The sequence below is a fragment of the Suillus plorans genome (assembly GCF_016647745.1).
Source record: "Suillus plorans strain S12 chromosome Unknown HD556scaffold_19, whole genome shotgun sequence".
NCBI lineage: Eukaryota > Fungi > Basidiomycota > Agaricomycetes > Boletales > Suillaceae > Suillus > Suillus plorans.
The window spans coordinates 20,904-36,601 of NW_024537403.1; the positions used below are offsets into that span (position 1 = coordinate 20,904).

General features: G+C 45.9%; 7 protein-coding genes across 7 annotated transcripts; 2 read left to right on the forward strand and 5 right to left on the reverse strand.

Moving 5' to 3' along the window:
- Positions 1 to 139: 139 nt before the first annotated feature.
- Positions 140 to 2,007, reverse strand: HD556DRAFT_1441534 (uncharacterized protein; the record flags this gene model as incomplete). The annotated part of the gene is made up of 13 exons (XM_041306319.1): positions 140 to 273; positions 326 to 497; positions 562 to 616; positions 673 to 895; positions 955 to 1,089; positions 1,141 to 1,200; positions 1,439 to 1,452; positions 1,510 to 1,538; positions 1,598 to 1,636; positions 1,695 to 1,709; positions 1,761 to 1,780; positions 1,830 to 1,862; positions 1,935 to 2,007. 13 exons carry the CDS (start codon positions 2,005 to 2,007, stop codon positions 140 to 142), a joined length of 1,002 nt encoding a protein of 333 aa, XP_041161748.1.
- A 1,371-nt stretch (positions 2,008 to 3,378) lies between these two features.
- On the forward strand, positions 3,379 to 4,241 carry HD556DRAFT_1360082 (uncharacterized protein). Its single transcript, XM_041302600.1, has 2 exons — positions 3,379 to 3,665; positions 3,749 to 4,241. The coding sequence occupies exons 1-2, from the start codon at positions 3,602 to 3,604 to the stop codon at positions 3,961 to 3,963; spliced, it is 279 nt and encodes a 92-aa protein (XP_041161749.1). The 5' UTR covers positions 3,379 to 3,601; the 3' UTR covers positions 3,964 to 4,241.
- Positions 4,242 to 5,667: 1,426 nt separating this feature from the next.
- HD556DRAFT_1360098 (uncharacterized protein) lies at positions 5,668 to 6,625 on the reverse strand. Its single transcript, XM_041302601.1, has 9 exons — positions 6,485 to 6,625; positions 6,387 to 6,419; positions 6,318 to 6,337; positions 6,247 to 6,261; positions 6,149 to 6,187; positions 5,988 to 6,088; positions 5,904 to 5,935; positions 5,791 to 5,845; positions 5,668 to 5,727 (listed from the first exon to the last, which is right to left on the reverse strand). Exons 1-6 carry the CDS (start codon positions 6,555 to 6,557, stop codon positions 6,002 to 6,004), a joined length of 267 nt encoding a protein of 88 aa, XP_041161750.1. The 5' UTR covers positions 6,558 to 6,625; the 3' UTR covers positions 5,668 to 5,727; positions 5,791 to 5,845; positions 5,904 to 5,935; positions 5,988 to 6,001.
- An 834-nt stretch (positions 6,626 to 7,459) lies between these two features.
- HD556DRAFT_1306998 (uncharacterized protein) lies at positions 7,460 to 7,985 on the forward strand (the record flags this gene model as incomplete). Its single annotated transcript, XM_041299983.1, has 3 exons — positions 7,460 to 7,605; positions 7,709 to 7,819; positions 7,877 to 7,985. The coding sequence occupies 3 exons, from the start codon at positions 7,460 to 7,462 to the stop codon at positions 7,983 to 7,985; spliced, it is 366 nt and encodes a 121-aa protein (XP_041161751.1).
- A 466-nt stretch (positions 7,986 to 8,451) lies between these two features.
- On the reverse strand, positions 8,452 to 10,240 carry HD556DRAFT_1306999 (uncharacterized protein; the record flags this gene model as incomplete). The annotated part of the gene is made up of 6 exons (XM_041299984.1): positions 8,452 to 9,111; positions 9,162 to 9,290; positions 9,339 to 9,427; positions 9,481 to 9,520; positions 9,638 to 10,006; positions 10,046 to 10,240. The coding sequence occupies 6 exons, from the start codon at positions 10,238 to 10,240 to the stop codon at positions 8,452 to 8,454; spliced, it is 1,482 nt and encodes a 493-aa protein (XP_041161752.1).
- Positions 10,241 to 10,606: 366 nt separating this feature from the next.
- On the reverse strand, positions 10,607 to 11,095 carry HD556DRAFT_1210425 (uncharacterized protein; the record flags this gene model as incomplete). Its single annotated transcript, XM_041296554.1, has 2 exons — positions 10,607 to 10,645; positions 10,823 to 11,095. Coding segments are annotated over 2 exons (312 nt in total), but the record flags the coding sequence as incomplete, so codon positions are not given.
- Positions 11,096 to 11,401: 306 nt separating this feature from the next.
- Positions 11,402 to 14,968, reverse strand: HD556DRAFT_1431370 (uncharacterized protein; the record flags this gene model as incomplete). The annotated part of the gene is made up of 12 exons (XM_041305005.1): positions 11,402 to 11,845; positions 11,906 to 12,235; positions 12,301 to 12,429; positions 12,572 to 12,751; positions 12,804 to 12,834; positions 12,963 to 13,123; positions 13,181 to 13,376; positions 13,428 to 13,624; positions 13,686 to 13,865; positions 14,005 to 14,145; positions 14,197 to 14,490; positions 14,915 to 14,968. 12 exons carry the CDS (start codon positions 14,966 to 14,968, stop codon positions 11,402 to 11,404), a joined length of 2,337 nt encoding a protein of 778 aa, XP_041161754.1.
- Positions 14,969 to 15,698: the final 730 nt, after the last annotated feature.

The window sequence follows — 15,698 nt, forward strand, 5'->3', positions numbered from 1 at the left end:
TACCTGAGTCAAAGCGCATAGTGTGACCGTGTCTTTTTAAGCTAGGTGGCCTTTGAGAGATATCCGACGGAGTTCTGAAGTTCTTTCAAAAAACGTGGTGTGGAGGAGTCGAAAGTGTTACATGTGCTCAGGTTGTAGCTCATGAGCCCATCGCGTCTTCTCTGTGTGTATTGATATCATTTGACCAGAACCTAGCCTTCAACATTATCGACGCATCCGCACCCCCACAGAAAAAGATTTCGGCGCGTTTTGTCGAGACTATTTGCTCAAGAGCTGCAGGACAATCAAGTTTATTACACACTATTGCTAGTTGATACATGCACACACTCTTGGAAAGCAATTGAAATCAGGCTAGGTCCTGCATCGGGGTCGATCATGCGTTTGGCGTGATATTCTCGAACACCGAGGATCAGGCGTGATCCCAGCACAGCTGACTGCACAATGATGAACATTTCAAGAAAGCCAGAATAAATCAGAATTATTGGAGAATATGGATCCTATGGAAAATAATGCATCAATGAAGTGTGGTTGCATGCGGAGGTCAGTGACACATTGACATACCTTTCCCATCGTTGGCGAAAGATAACCGATGGAGAGGCATAAAACTACAACGAAGCTGGCATATGCAGGACTTTAACGGAGAAGAGAACCACGTTCACGTTATCGGCTCACCTGACAAAGTAACTCATGTGAGTTTTCATCAACACCGTGAAACAGTCCTTAATAACGCCACCCGCTGAGTGTTGTCGCAATTCACGGAAGTGCTTTAGAGCAATCCAGACTGCAAGACACAGTATGAAGACCTCCCACACACCCATGATCATCCAAGGGATGGTGTCCAAATTTTTGGGATTTTCGACAACGCACTGATAGGTGCCAGAGAGAATAACTTGCTCTGGTATTCATCAATGAGCCCAAGGCACTCCAAGTATTCGATCCATAATTGAAGCTTACCTGCTGAAATATATCCCATGTTTATTGTAAGCATCACTGTGTTGGCGATATTGATGGCCGTAAAGACAACAACGAGAAGTACCAGAACCTTTCTGGATCGTTGATACATGGCATGCAACCGAGCAATCATGATGACTTCGCATGATGTTTCAGCAAAGTCGAGGTATTGCAACTGCGTAAACTCACCACCAAGGATTGCAATCAGGACCCACGTCGTCCAATATAACGCGAAATACATGTAAAGGCCTGGGACATCCAATCAGGGATAAGCTCACACACTCTAAAGAAACTCACAACTGTAGCAATCATGAGGGCGGATCAGAAAGCTGTTCAACAATGTCGCTCACCCCTACATGATAGTTGATTAGACGGGTACGGAAGGGAAAACTACGGAATTCTCACTGCATCTTTAAGCGGTATTATCTGAACAGCCACTGTGTGCCATTAGCCAGAAGGAACAAATAATGTATATGAGCAGACGCACTCTGTATGTTCATGCTGACGGTGAGAGATGGGCGATCAGCATAACACCGGATCTTAGCTCTCAAAACATACCCAGCATATATTACTCCGATGTAGCGCACCTAGGACATCATCACATCAGCTCAATTTGTTAAGCAAACTTACAGCACGAGCTACATACAGTGAGATACAGGACTGTCATCAGGGACCAGTGTTGCTTCTGTTGCGGATTGATAGTATTGTTTTGTCGTTCTTTAGACATAAGACACTCTGCTCACCCAAATCAATTCAACCTATGAAATTATTTCAGAGAGATTATCGTTCCGGTAATCGCATCAACTTACCTCTTGTCCGAATGCAAGTGCTGGAGAACCATAAGGATATCAACAATTGTTTCATACAGTCTTGCTCACCCCAATCGTATATTACGCCAACCGAGGCAGCAACTGCAAAAATGCAGCGAAGGTCAAATCAGCATATCACCGTTATCATCTGACTGGCTCTGTGCTAGTACAGACCTATAAAATAGCTGAATATAATATGCGAATCGATGAGCGGCCACCAACTGGGATCATTTGAGATGATGGTCATACTATTAGAGGATGTGTGTGGGTAAGTGGCGAACTTGGTGGACGTATGACGATGAAATTCGTACCAGTTGTATCACCTTTTATTGCCAACATGAGTAACGTATAATACCCGTCCATCCTTTGGTTGTACTGAAGTAGGAGTTTTTGTCATGACTCGCAGCCACGCACTGGAAGGGCTAGTGACTGATCCCGAATCTACACTGGAAGTTGGAACGTTCAAACAAAGACTAACTTGTTTCCATCACCATTCATCCGACTCATTTCGCCACTGGATCTTCCATCATGAAAAACCATACTAGTTCCCGTGTCTACTGCGGGTGGAGTAAATCATATCGCATCGCTAAAGAGAGTCAGAGAAAGTTTTAACCTGGGGGTGCCTGTGCGCAAACACACAGTATTTGGTCCACGGGGGTCGAGTCGTACTGTTATACCGGCATGTTAAACAATATAATCAGTAGAACTTGAAGCCGGGTAAGAACGTAGCAGTAGGTTCACTGCAGTGCGCCATCACTAAACCTAAACTTGTATCAAACCCTAGGCCTGATGCTCGGTACAGTAGATCATCCGCCAAAAAAATATTCATTCATTCAAATCCCCGGGCGTCACCGGGCTTTGTCAGATGAATTCGGCCTATACTAGTCCGCAGTCATGGTCATGTCCCATAGCTGTCGGGGACTCGGACCCGGACCTGGCATGACCGAGCGCCGTTATGGCAAAGGCATCAGCTTGAAGACAAATCTTAAACGCATATACCTTTTACCTGAGCTATCCACGTTATCCACCTATGCCTGTCAATTTCGGCCTTGAGTCATCGACCTAACTATTAACCGAGTTTTCATAGAACACTACCAGTGGCATGCGTCACTATCAATCTAATATTCCAGAACGTCAACGCCTCGCACGATAAGACTGTGCTCCTGTGGAGCACACAGTCACACCAGCAGATAGGACAGGCACTTGAACACCACTTGGGTTTCCTGAGTTGCGATTTCTCCCGGTGAAGAACTGCTCGCGAGTGGAGACGGTTATGGGAATGTTCATCTCTGGTCGATCAAGAACACACTTCCTGAAGCATTCAGGATGGATTTGTCATGCCTTGCGCGTCACAGTAGGGTGAAGTTTGGCCAAAAGCTCTGTGCGAAGGCCCTTTCGGATGCGGAAAAGGTGCGGACGACATTCGTCGTTGTTTTAACATTTGTGATGATGTTCGTAGGTCATCGAGCTTAGCCCTTCGTCTTGTCTCGGGTACGAATTGAAGCATACAGCGCTTCGCGGAGCACAACGCTATGATGATGCATTCAAGGTCTTCGCAATCATGCTCTCCAAGTTGAATGATGTGCCCGACCCACGGATACGACGTAAGCCCCGCAGAATTCAAGCGCCGACTTGAAGATGACTTGCAGAGCTACGCCAACAATATGTCAGTCCATTGGAAGTAGAAGATGCTATTCGACGAGCTATTCACGGCCGATTGGAAAACGCCCCCCTTCGTCTAATCAACACATCTACCGGACGTTTGTGCAATCGGGACACGCAGATCAACGCATTCACGGAGAGCACAGAGTACAAAGAGCTTTTTCATTCATTGGACATACATGCGCCCCTTCAAACGGAGCCTATCAAAGAAGCAGTCGCAAAGTACTTCAGCTGGGCCATGTTGTCTCATAGATGGGAAAGGACGGAGCCGCTACTGCACGACATTCAGGGCAGGGACATATACGACTTGAATCCTGTCGGAACAGTTGTGAAGTTGCAGAAGTTCTGCAAAGTGGCTCGCGATGGGGGGCAACGTTGTGCGTGGAGCGACACATGCTGCATCGACCAGAACAACAATGTTGAGGTCCAGCAATCAGTCAACTTCATGTTCGTATCGTACCACCACTCAGCGTTCACCATTGTCTACCTATCGGATGTCCCTCCTTCATCAGAGCCTGGCGCGCTCGCAAGCAGCACTTGAAACACGCGAGGATGGAGTGTCCAGGAGTTTCCTGCCCCTAAAGTTGTCCTCTTCTACCAAGCAGATTGGACCCCATATCTCGACGACCGCTCACGCAACCACAAGGAGTCTGCCAGCATCATGAAGGGGTCGAAAGATGCAACAGACATAAATGCGTCGGCGCTTGTTGACTTTCATCCGGGTACAAGAGATGCCCGAGAGAAACTCCGATGGGCATCAACACGTGTATTCTTGAATGGGTTTCAGAACTTCCTCTCGAAACTTGAAATTCCGCTTGAAGCTCTTGTTGACTGCAGCAAGGAGGAACTTCAAGATCGCATGGACTTTGGTGTTGCCGATATAATCATGACGTGACGTTGTTTGCTGTTGCAGGTAAACGACTTCATGATCAATATGAATTCGAAAGTTATGTTCACCAGCGGCATTATCTATTCGCAGCTGAGTCCGTACTGAAGGTAGCAATCGAGCGCTTCCCGCAGACTCCAGCACTAGTGCCACGAGTTTGGATGAGGACAGCTCGGAGTGTGTACGTGAATCTACGGAGAACTCCTTTCCGACGGCTAAAGTAATGAACTAGTTGATCTTCTCCTATCAAACTCGCTATAAAGACTTGAGCTGTGTGTCGACTGTCTTCAAGTAAAGTAGTAAGGTCGTTGTATAATTCAGCTGGCCGCATGGTGCAAGTATGGGCAGGCAGCTAGCACCAGTAGAAACATTGCACAGAGCTGCGTCTCTATCAGATAACATCAAATAACTCAAACAAGTACGTGAAATAGATACAAACAAATTCTCCCACCCCTGCAGACTACCCGCCCATCGCAAAAAAAACATATCGAGAATGTCCTGCACTAAACGCTACTGCTAGTTTCCACATGGACGCGTTCCTGGAAAGCAATCGAAGTCATAGCGCTAGTTATGTCGGAGTCGGCCACGAGCTTGGCGTGATATTCTCGAATGCTAAGGATGAGGCGCGGTCCCAGCACAGACAGCTGCATCACCTGAAACATTTGAGCGAAACCAAGATAAATCTGAACGTCCAGGGAATATATGTCCTATAGAATTGGTGAATCATGGATGCACGTAGAGGTCGGTGACAGATCGGCATACCCCTGCAAACGTTGAAGAGAATAAACTAGTGATCTGGAAGCAAGAGATGGCCAAAAAACTAGCACGTGCAAAACTTCAGTGGAACAAGAAAAGCATGTTCACGTTATGAGCTCACATTGCAAAGAAACTAACGTGAGTTTGCATTAACACTGTGAAACAGTCCCCCATGATACCTCCTGTTGAGCGTTGTCGCAGTTCACGGAAGTGCTTTACAGAAATCCGGACTGCGAGACACAGTGAAAGGACCTCCCATACAGTGCCAAGTATCCAAGTGATGGAAAACAGAAATAAGGAATCTCCCGAATTGACAAACACGCACAGATGAGTGCCGGAGAGGATGGTTTCCTCTAGTATTTGTCAATGAGGGTGGTGCAGTTAAATCTTTCATACATGATTAAAGCTTACCCACTGAAATATGGCTTATCGGTATTGCGATCATTACTGCATTGGCAATTCTGATGGCCAGAAAGATAACAACGAGAAATATCAGCATCTTTCTGGATCCCTGATGCATGGCATGCAGCCGAGTGATCATGATGACTTGGATGAAGTTTCAATCAAGTCAATATCACAGAATCAGGAAGGTGTATAACTCACTGCCTAGTATTACGTTTACAACGTCACCCGTCCAATTAAATGTGTCGTACATGATAAGGCCTGATAAATCCAGCAAACATCAGTTACTAGTTTCTGAGGATCACGGGCATAAAGCAAACTCACAACTGTGGGAGTCGTTATGTTGAATCAACGAGTTGTTCGAGAATATAACTCACCCCTACACAGTAGTTCAGTCGTTTGGACAGGAATGGGAAGCATCGGAGTGGAATACTCACTAAATTTGTCATCGAAAATGTTGGAAGATTGCCTGTATGCCTCACATCACAAGAAAGAAACAGAATCTATGCTAGGAGACATACCCAACATGTTGATCCTAATCGTGAGAGATGGGTGATGAGCGCAACACCAATGACTTAGACGTCGAAACGTACACGCCAAATCCTATTCCAAGATATCGTGCCTAGGATAATTTCGCGTCAGTACAAGTTGCTAATAATGCTTAAAAACATAAGCTACATACAACAAGATACAGAACGGTCATCAGCGACCAGCGTTGTCTCTGCCACGAATTAGTTGTGGTATTTTCACATCATTCTTTTGATGTGGGAGTCTGCTCACCCAGATCAGTTCCAGCTACATATAAAACTGCTGTCAGCGAGATGGCTGCTCCTGTAATGGTGTCGACCCACCTCTTGTCCGAACGTAAGTCCTAGAAATCCCATAATGTTAGTGGTCTTTTCATACTTAATCTCGCTCACCCCAATCATACACTACCGCAGCACATGCGGCAACTACGAAACAACAGCCAAGGTTAATCAAGTCATCACAGTTATCGTGCGGCTGGCTCTCCACGAACCTTGGAAATAGCTGCTAATAAGATTTGCATTGATGACTGGCCACCAACTGGGATCGTTCGAGACTAGAGTCATACTGTTAGAGGACGGGAGTGAGTGAGCGGGGAAATTTAGTGGACGTATAACAATCGCATGCGTGCTTAATATACGACCATCTAGCGCTTACATTACCGGATTAAGGTGCCCATGTCAGGGATGATATGATATCTGAAATTGAAGTGTTTCAGCATGATGAATCCAGGTAGAAATGTGCCATCGGGGATATATCTTCTTGCAACAGGAGCACAGGTCTAATTTTACGTGCTGATTAGTACGGACGCGACCAAAAGGAAGTCCTTGTCATAAAACACGATCACTGATGTTGTGTGGCGACGAAGGCAGTTTTTATTATACTTGACAATTGTGGCTGTGGTGTACCGGAAGTTCCCGAAGGTAAGTTTTGATATGCTGTGTTCTAATCCTCGATCGAGGCATTCACTTGATACCTGCCTTGTCGGAAATTTCTAATTTTGGTTGGCATGCCTTAAAATGGATTGGAAGGCCTCAATTTGCCGGCGGCATTACGACTCGCTTGGAAGACAACCCGAAAATTTTGGAAGCCGCTTGAAAGCGATATAGGGGTTCTTGCAAGTGGGTCCCAGGACCATTCCAATGCAAGGGCAAAATTTCGAGCAATATTTATGTACCCTAATTGGGACATCATTGCAAGTGACAAGGTCCTTCCAAGGCCTTAAAATCATCTAAGTCTTTTGAGCAAATTTGGATCATTTTGATTATTTAATATAATAACACTACTAATGATAATATATGAAAATGCCCCCAATCGCATTCCAATCATTCTCATTTCCCCCCAATCTCTCGCATTTTGAATTGTGGTCTCCGTCACAATCATAATTTTCTGGAAATGATAATCCCAACGGGGAGGGTTCAGTTGAAGACGATACAGATAGAAGATCAGTCTTACTAACCTTGGACAAATGAATACACACAATGGGGAGGCAGACGACGGTACCAAGCTCCAGGAGATGGGAGTGGAGGTAGACAACGGGGTGCAGAGGGCCTCAGGAGATGAGAGCGGAGGTAGACAACGGGGTGCAGAGAGCTCCAGGAGACGGGAGCGGAGGTAGATGACAGGGTGCAGAGGGCCTCAGGAGACGGGAGTGGAGGTGGACAACGGGGTGCAGAGAGCTTCAGGAGATGGAGTGGAGGTAGATGACGGGGTGCAGAGAGCTCCAGGAGATGGGAGTGGAGGTAGACGACGGGGTGCAGAGAGCTCCAGGAGACGGGAGTGGAGGTAGACGATGGGGTGCAGAGAGCTCCAGGAGACGGGAGCGGAGGTAGACGACGGGAGTGGAGGTAGACGACGGGAGCGGAGGTAGATGACGGGAGTGCAGAGAGCCTCAGGAGACGGTCCAGGGAGTGGAGGTAGACGATGGTACAACATCAATATTTGAGGAGACGTTGGGAGTGGTCCATTGGGAGGCAGATGACAAGACAGTCTAAGGGTGAGACACTTGCAACTAATTGAGAATGCCTGGACCAAAATTGGTCCAGGCTTTCAGTAATAATATCTTTAAAATCTGTCAATGAATCATGTCAGAGTCTGTCAATAATATGGATGAATTGAAATGAAAACAAATGTTGATTTGGACGTCATCGTCGACGACATAATATCAAACTACAGTGACGGTGGTTGAACAAGTTCAAGTCTAAGTGTCACAACAGCTGATTCATAATAACTTATTATATAATATGTTTGTCGTTGTTGTCAATGTCTGACATTGTCAGTACTCACCATCCAGCAGTCGCTTATTGGACTTCACAGAGCGTAATATAATAATTATTGTTTTTCTTCCAGTCAAACTGTCTGAGTGAATCACGAGACACATGTAAGCAAGTCACAATCATAGTAAGTATCAATGAATCATCGACAAATCAAAGGACCATTGTCAGTCTTAGACTAATACTATTATTTCTTTGCGCGGCCAGACCTTCGCACCAATGCCAGATCCTCGTCAGCAGCACCTAACATTAAATCCTCGGCCCTGGCTCCACCCTTGGTCTTGTGCCTTGGCTTGGGCTTGGGCTTGGGCTTCTGAACGAGAGCACCTGGACCAGACTCTGAATCGTTGGTAAGCATTCCAGGTGCCCGCGAGCCTGAATCGTTGAGTGCAGGCGTAGGTGGCAATAGCTCGCGGTCCTGTGAATCTGCTACAGCAAGACCTTGCATAGCCGCAGATATAGATTCAGGTGCGAGAATATTAGGTGCATTCAAGTTGGCGACACGACAGACAGCTGACGGTGGGGTATCTTCTTCGTCAGTGAGTGGTGATATGGCTTGGGGAGCATCAACTTCTGGCAAATCACCCCCCATTTCCATCACATGCTCGAAATCCTCTTCCCAGGTATTGTGTGGACCGCTGCTCACACCTACAAAGTCTGAGCCCAGAGCAGCTACAGAGGAAGAAGTAGCAAAGAGGGAATTGTTGAAGAAGGTGTAAATGCTGTCGGCCCAGGCGCCGCCGGTCATCAGAGTTTGATGGTAGTAGTTATGGTACTCTTTGTACGAGATTCGAGACTTGTCACCTATCTCGACTAGCTCTTTGTCGCCAGAAAGAATAAAGATAGCCTGCAGCCTAGTTTAGTACGTGTTCTGCAAGGTAGATTTAACGAATGTACAACAATTGCTGCTGCTGCGATGAGGCCTGGAGTTATGGCACGTAACTCCCATATCTTAGCTTTGGTTTTAGGTGTTGGAGGTGCATTGGCAGCTAGCGAGGATCGGCCAAAAAGAGACGCTTTCAAGATCTACTCAGACTATTCAGGATGTGTGTGTCAGAAAGGAGAAGAACGTACATAAACGAGCTTTGATGTTTTGAAAAAGTCGTCTCGGGAGACACGATCTGGACGAGGGAAGAGAACTGGTGCAAACTTCGTGTATGCACCTTGAGGGTTAAGGAGCAAGGCGCAACATGCAGGCTCCAAATCCCGTGCATACCCTCATATGAAGAACTTTGCGTCGAGATTGAAAATGGCGGCTGCGCACGACTTGACATCAGAAATCATTTCGGCACGAACACTATTGACGCCTTTGACAAACTTAAAAGACGATCAGCAGGAATGATTCACGATTCGTACACTGATGTACTACTTACATGGGAACCGAAGTTCTTATGGGCCATCATGTTGTGGTCTGCTGGCAGAATAAAAAGAAAGATTTTGGCTTTGATGCCATCCTGTATTGACATCGGAGAGAGCCACCGCTCTTTGTTTGTGAGATCAATCCTAGGAGGTGGCGCACGCAAGGGGAAAATGATGGTATCGACCCAGAGGCAGTGTGTGACAGAAAACTTGCATCCGTAGTTCTTGATGGTATCTTCCTTGGCGGCGAGTGCGAGGTCCTTGTTGGTGAGCTTTGTCTTCTGACCTTTTGAAAGTGTAGCCTCAAGGAGAGCGTTCTTCTTCAGAGCCTCCCGGTACTTTCCTCGCATATCTAGAAGTAGCCTTTGTGCAAGTTCGAGTGCCTAATAGAGACAATTGATCAGCTGCTGTCGTTCATTCACAACATAAAGACTTGCCTTGCGAAGATCTTCGGCTGATGCATTGAGAGGAGGTGCTGCAATTGCAGTATGAACATGCAATAAATCTGAATCATCGTTGGACTGGTCACTGTCTGAATCTGTCGAGTCAGCAGCGGAGCTGCTATCTATATTCTGAATATCTTGAGTAAAGTCTTCGCCTTGGGCGCGCTGAGGCATGGCAGTTTAGAGAATGTAACGAAGAGCAAGCTGGGAACATCTGAATTAGTTGAACACACTTTAAATCAGCGCTGTTCGGGTAGTGTCAGACCCTGTTGATGTAATAAGATGGTAGCAAAACACGTACCCTTATCAGAAACATAATATAACCATCGCATATCCACTTGGAAGTGATGATTAATGAACAAACTGACCTCGTGCTTCCAAGACCTTGCGCAGTGACGAAAGAGGAGAATGAGGGTGGCGGGTGTCTGGAGTACGTGGTATTGATATAAAAGGCAGGTTCAATAGGCGAGATTGAGAGTAGTGAAGGTGACAGATGCCGTGGAATTTGATGCAGTGAAGAGCGTAGATAAGCAAGTAGCTGCTCCAGGATTTGTTGGAGTAAGTGTCATCACAGATAACCTTGGATGCGAGCATGAAAGTGGATACGAAAAGATGGTGACTGCATCGTCACAGACAACCTTGGATGTGAGCATGAAAGTGGACACGAAAAGAGGGTGACTGTATCGTCACAGATAACCTTGGATGCGAGCATGAAAGTGGATATGAAAAGAGGGTGACTGTATCATCACAGATAACCTTGGATGCGAGCATGAAAGTGGATATGAAGAGATGGTGACCCAAAGATGCCCAAGTGGTGGGAGCAGCGAAATTGATGGAGGACTGGAGTTTTGTGTGGGGAAGGGCAATGCGACGAAATGAGGGAGCTTTGCTCATCAGTGGGAGTTGGATGGGGGTGGAGGTAATACCAGGTGCACAATGTTGGCATAGGCGATGGAATGGGGGAGCTTCCTTGCCAATGGGGTAGTACTCTGGACAAGCAAAGAGATGGGTGATGAGCCAGATGCACAACCATTAGCATATGCAATGAAATGAGGGTGCTTACTTGGGGATGAAGGATGCTCTGGGCAAGCAAGCAGACTGTGTCCAACGCTGATTTGTTGGAGTAAGTGTCGTCACAGATAACCTTGGATGTGAGCATGAAAGCGGATACGAAAAGATGGTGACTGTATCGTCACAGATAATCTTGGATGCGAGCATGAAAGCGGATACGAAAAGATGGTAACTGTGTCGTCACAGATGACCTTGGAAGCGAGCATGAAGGCAGACCGAAGAGATGATGGCCCAAGGATTCCTGCTGGAGGATGGAATGATAAGTTATATAAGTTTCCTTTGGACGCGAAGAACCATGTCAGTATCGATATAGTCAACAAGAAAATAATCACCATTGTTGTCAAAATTTGGGACAAGCAAAGCACCATGAATAATTGAATGAAGGGTGATGAATTCAGATGAAGCTGCGGGCCGTGCATGCAGACGAGTGAGTCGCAGGTCTCGATCTAGGAGGCGCCGACGTGGTGAAGCGTCCATGGGAAGAACCAAAGCGAGATCTAAGGTGCGGTTGCCAACAATGTGCTTGAACATGAATAATAATTTAACAAAGATATTTTTATCGCAGCCATCCTTGTCCTGCGTGCGGATTAGAGCACAGTCATGACACTCATGGCCATGAAAACTTGGACTGCATCGCAGATAGTTGGTGGTTAACTTCCAGGTAGCGGTCGACTCATATTGGACTTTGAGATAGCGATGTTCATGTATCTTTTGAAAAAAACGCAGTATCAGAGATTCAACTAAAACTTCAGAATGAAGGAAATTCACCAGGTCTTGCACTGAAAGTTTCAACCACATTATTCCGTCTGGTAATGGTATGTGGTGGGAGGGTAGGAAGTGATTCAAAAATGTTGTGAGCTTCTTCCTGAACTGGTCGAAGGCGCGATTTGACCTGTGTTCTTCCTCTACCTGTGCTAGGCTGGTAAGATTCCTCAAGGGCGAACCGATATGCAGGTGAGCTTCAAATGGCTCATTGTCGTTGTCGTTTTCCTCGAGTTCTTCCCGTGAGAGTGTAAGTTTGTGTCGTTCCTCGTCAAGATAGTCGATACGGCTGCGAACAAATTCGGCAACAAAGCTCTTATGATCGAGTTCGATAATCTATGGTATACACGAAGTTTAAGTTATTGATGGGAAGTAAACTTTCAGAGTAGGCGATGTCATACCTGATTAGCAATGTCCTTACGATTAGTCTGCCATAGATACCAACGCTTGATTGGTCCATGCTGCTTTTCATTCGGTCGAGTACTGAAGTTGCGAGTGGCACCTTTCGCTATGATGTCATCAAATATGTGCTTTGAGGCGTGCATTTTGGGGAAATTTCAGTTCTTAATCGTATCTGGATCAGTCTCATCGACAATTGCGATGTATTCCTATGATATAATGCTATTGTCAGTACACTACATTGACCGGAGACACGGAATCAACACAACATACTTCTAAATGCATCTGAAATTCCAAAACCTCGGCTTTTCCTGCTTTGATTGTGCTCTCTGTGTGCACATCGAGAGATACATACATGTCGATATGGAGATAACTCGCTATGCACCGTAAAAGTGCATAGCCAGCTTCATCATCCATGCGCGCCAGTACATTCTGGGTGGTATATAAAATTTGCTATCGAAATCAAATTTAAGTGGTCTGTCAATGTCAAATCAATGTGTTGTACCTTAGAAATGTCCCTAAGTTTATTACTGTCGCTGTAGGTAATGTTAGTAACTCAATCGAAATGATTCAAATTGCGCCATCGTGTGAAGGTAGCAAATCTATAGGCAATTGAATAGTCGGATTCAGATGGTGAGCAGATTGGTACGATAAATCAACTCACTGGTCATCAATCTTTTTCTCAGCACCACGTCCCAGAGCCGCTGCGTGTCGTTTAAGCTCACCAAATAAATGTTTCCCCCATTCCCCTATATGATACACGTGAAGGTGGTCCTGTGAGATCATTTCGTGTGGGTTGGAATTTGGGAGCCGCCAAAAGACATTCTACAATAAAGAAAGTCAGATTCAATCAAGAATATAATAATGAGTACCGGCCATAACTGGCCGAAGGCCCCGTTTTTTTAATGCCTCTTCTCCAGCCATTTTGTCCCTATTCCATAGTTCTACGCAAGCTTGTGCGTCTTCGGGCGTTCGGATTGGATAAGTTGAAGCATTGTCATACAGCTTATCAGATGGGACAAGGCAAATAGGACATGGGCAATGACAATTCGTCCCCCGTATCAGTGCCATGACACATCTATCGTTGACCAATCAGAAATTTGTCTACAGAAATTAGTATACAACATACTGTTCCTCATAGTCAGCAGATAAGAGCAAAATGAACGCATACAACCACCTAACGATACCATCATAACAGAGATGTGCATACCCTGTCTTGGCGTAGAGTATAATGGTTTCGAGCAGCTTAAAAAACCCTTCATGCCATACAACATGTTTGAGGTTCATGTACGACAGCTTGCCGTCCTCTTCAGAATCGTCGGGAACCTGTGCGAAAGAAACTCAGGAGTAACGAGACTGGTTTCAGTTCCTAAATTTAAAGATGTACTATTGGTAACCAACCGACCATCCGCCCACCACCAAGCCCGTCAGTGTTTCTAATGTCAACGGGCAAGTTTCCACAATGAGCGAAGACCGGATAAGCTTTGACTGTACCAGTGGAAGAGAGGTGCGTCTTGTCTGCATACAGAATAAATGCGAAAGGGACGGCGTTTTCAGGTAAAGATGACTGTAATACATGCAAGAAAGGGTATTGTTTAATGAATGATAGTACAAAAAATAAGTCATACTTGGACATTCCACCAGCGATCCGCAGTCCAAGGTTCATGGTAAAAGTGCTCGTAACGTGTCCCATCGTGTTTATATACCCGCTGCGCATCCCAAACGAAGTGCGGCGCCAGCAATGGGTCCTGTAATAAGTCCAAAGCCCAGTCCCACAATGGGCATGTATATACATGAAACACGAGGTCTTCCCATTTATGCCAGGTCGTGATAGTATGCTTCTCGAACTGTAAAGGTATTGGTAGCTACAAAAGGGAAATGCGACATTCTCCTCTTACAGGTGTCATCTGGCCAGTCGCCCTATCCCAGGCTACAGAAAAATCGCGGTGGGACTTGAAGGTAATGTTTGCTTGACCATCAACGATTCTCCAGATGAGTTGTAATAGCGCATCTGTGTGGTCCTTGTTAAGGGCAGCGTTGTGTGCAAGTTCAGCAAATTCAAAGTCTGCATGACAGCTGAATGGCTGCCAAGGTTCTTCGTCAATGATAGGCGGCTGCTGATCTTGGTTGTGTCTGAACGTAGAGAAAGTCTCGATGGAGGTTGCACGACCAGATTTTGGGTGATACTCCGTCTTAAATGTATCGAGATCAGAGTGAACCGAAGGTACTGCTGAAAGCGAGGATAGAGCAAGGGGTGTGGGAGCGTGAGATGCCATGCTGGAATCTGAACCTGCACCTGAATCATGAAAAAAATGGATGAGGAGCGCATTGTGATCAGTCAAAGTACATACATTGCCGTGAGTCTCCACTGATGCTCATCACATCAACATCTGGTACCGTTTCAAATGACGGGCCCACGATAAATTCATCGGGCACATTCTCTGCACGATCCTGGAATGACGTTGAAGGGTCTGACGATGGGGAGCCAATATTATGTGTCGCAGCCGCTTGTTCCTTGAGAAGACGCTTTCTCTTTCGACGTAACTCTGATGATTGTGTGGTAAGAGATATTAGTACTATTGCTTTAAGTCGATAGAAGCACAATTCACCACGTACCTTTCCGTTTGATTTGCTCCTCAACCGCCTGCGCTGCAAGCACTGCAAACTCATCATCATCCTTCTTTTTCTCTCGTCTTCTCAAACAACTTTGCTCGTGAGATCGTATCCCGCGAGATGAGAACGACTTATCGCAGTATTGACAATGAATTTGGTTGTTGGAGGCCGAGGGTATATTTAGTACATTGACAGTATACTTGCATCGCCTGGCTGGACCATTTGCGATGCTTCTGCTTGGCGCCATACAGGAGTGTTGTTAAAAATACAGACACAGAAAGGGAGGAGACAATACTGAGAAGATAGTAGAGGCAACAAATTTTATAAGTCGACTCGACGTTAGCATCATTCACCATAACTGTATTAACATGACAGTTAATATCGGCAACTTCCGACGAACTCAGTCTGAATCTTATGCACCGAAGCCTTGGAAGCAACTTGGAAGCGCTAAAAATACTTGTAAGCGACACGTGCATCCTTTCAAGCGCCCTAAAATAACTCACACCCTATGGGAATACGGATGCAATGTAGTTGTCAGTCATCAAATTAATGTCCCAATAAGGAACACTTGCAAGGCACCCCTGGAGATTTCCGACACTTCACCCAACCTTCGCCTATGGTCCTACTGATTTATTGCTGCTGCCCTCAATTGCACGTCCGCTAAATGACAACAACACGGACTGGAAATACACTTTGTACTGTCCAGTGTCCACTTGGCTATCCTGAGTTGTCGCTCTCATCAACCTAGCGTGGGCCCATTTTCAATGCAACATTCACAAGGACGTTC

Bases quoted from the DNA above. Each gene is read 5' to 3' on its own strand.
- HD556DRAFT_1360082 (XM_041302600.1), top strand. From the start codon at position 3,602: ATGCGCCCCTTCAAACGGAGCCTATCAAAGAAGCAGTCGCAAAGTACT. The intron at 3,666-3,748 runs GTCTCATAGATG...CTGTCGGAACAG, and splicing joins TACTTCAGCTGGGCCATGTT to TTGTGAAGTTGCAGAAGTTC.
- HD556DRAFT_1360098 (XM_041302601.1), bottom strand. From the start codon at position 6,557: ATGACTCTAGTCTCGAACGATCCCAGTTGGTGGCCAGTCATCAATGCA. The intron at 6,420-6,484 runs GTTCGTGGAGAG...GTTGTTTCGTAG, and splicing joins TATTAGCAGCTATTTCCAAG to TTGCCGCATGTGCTGCGGTA. The intron at 6,089-6,148 runs GTATGTAGCTTA...AAATTATCCTAG, and splicing joins TGACCGTTCTGTATCTTGTT to GCACGATATCTTGGAATAGG.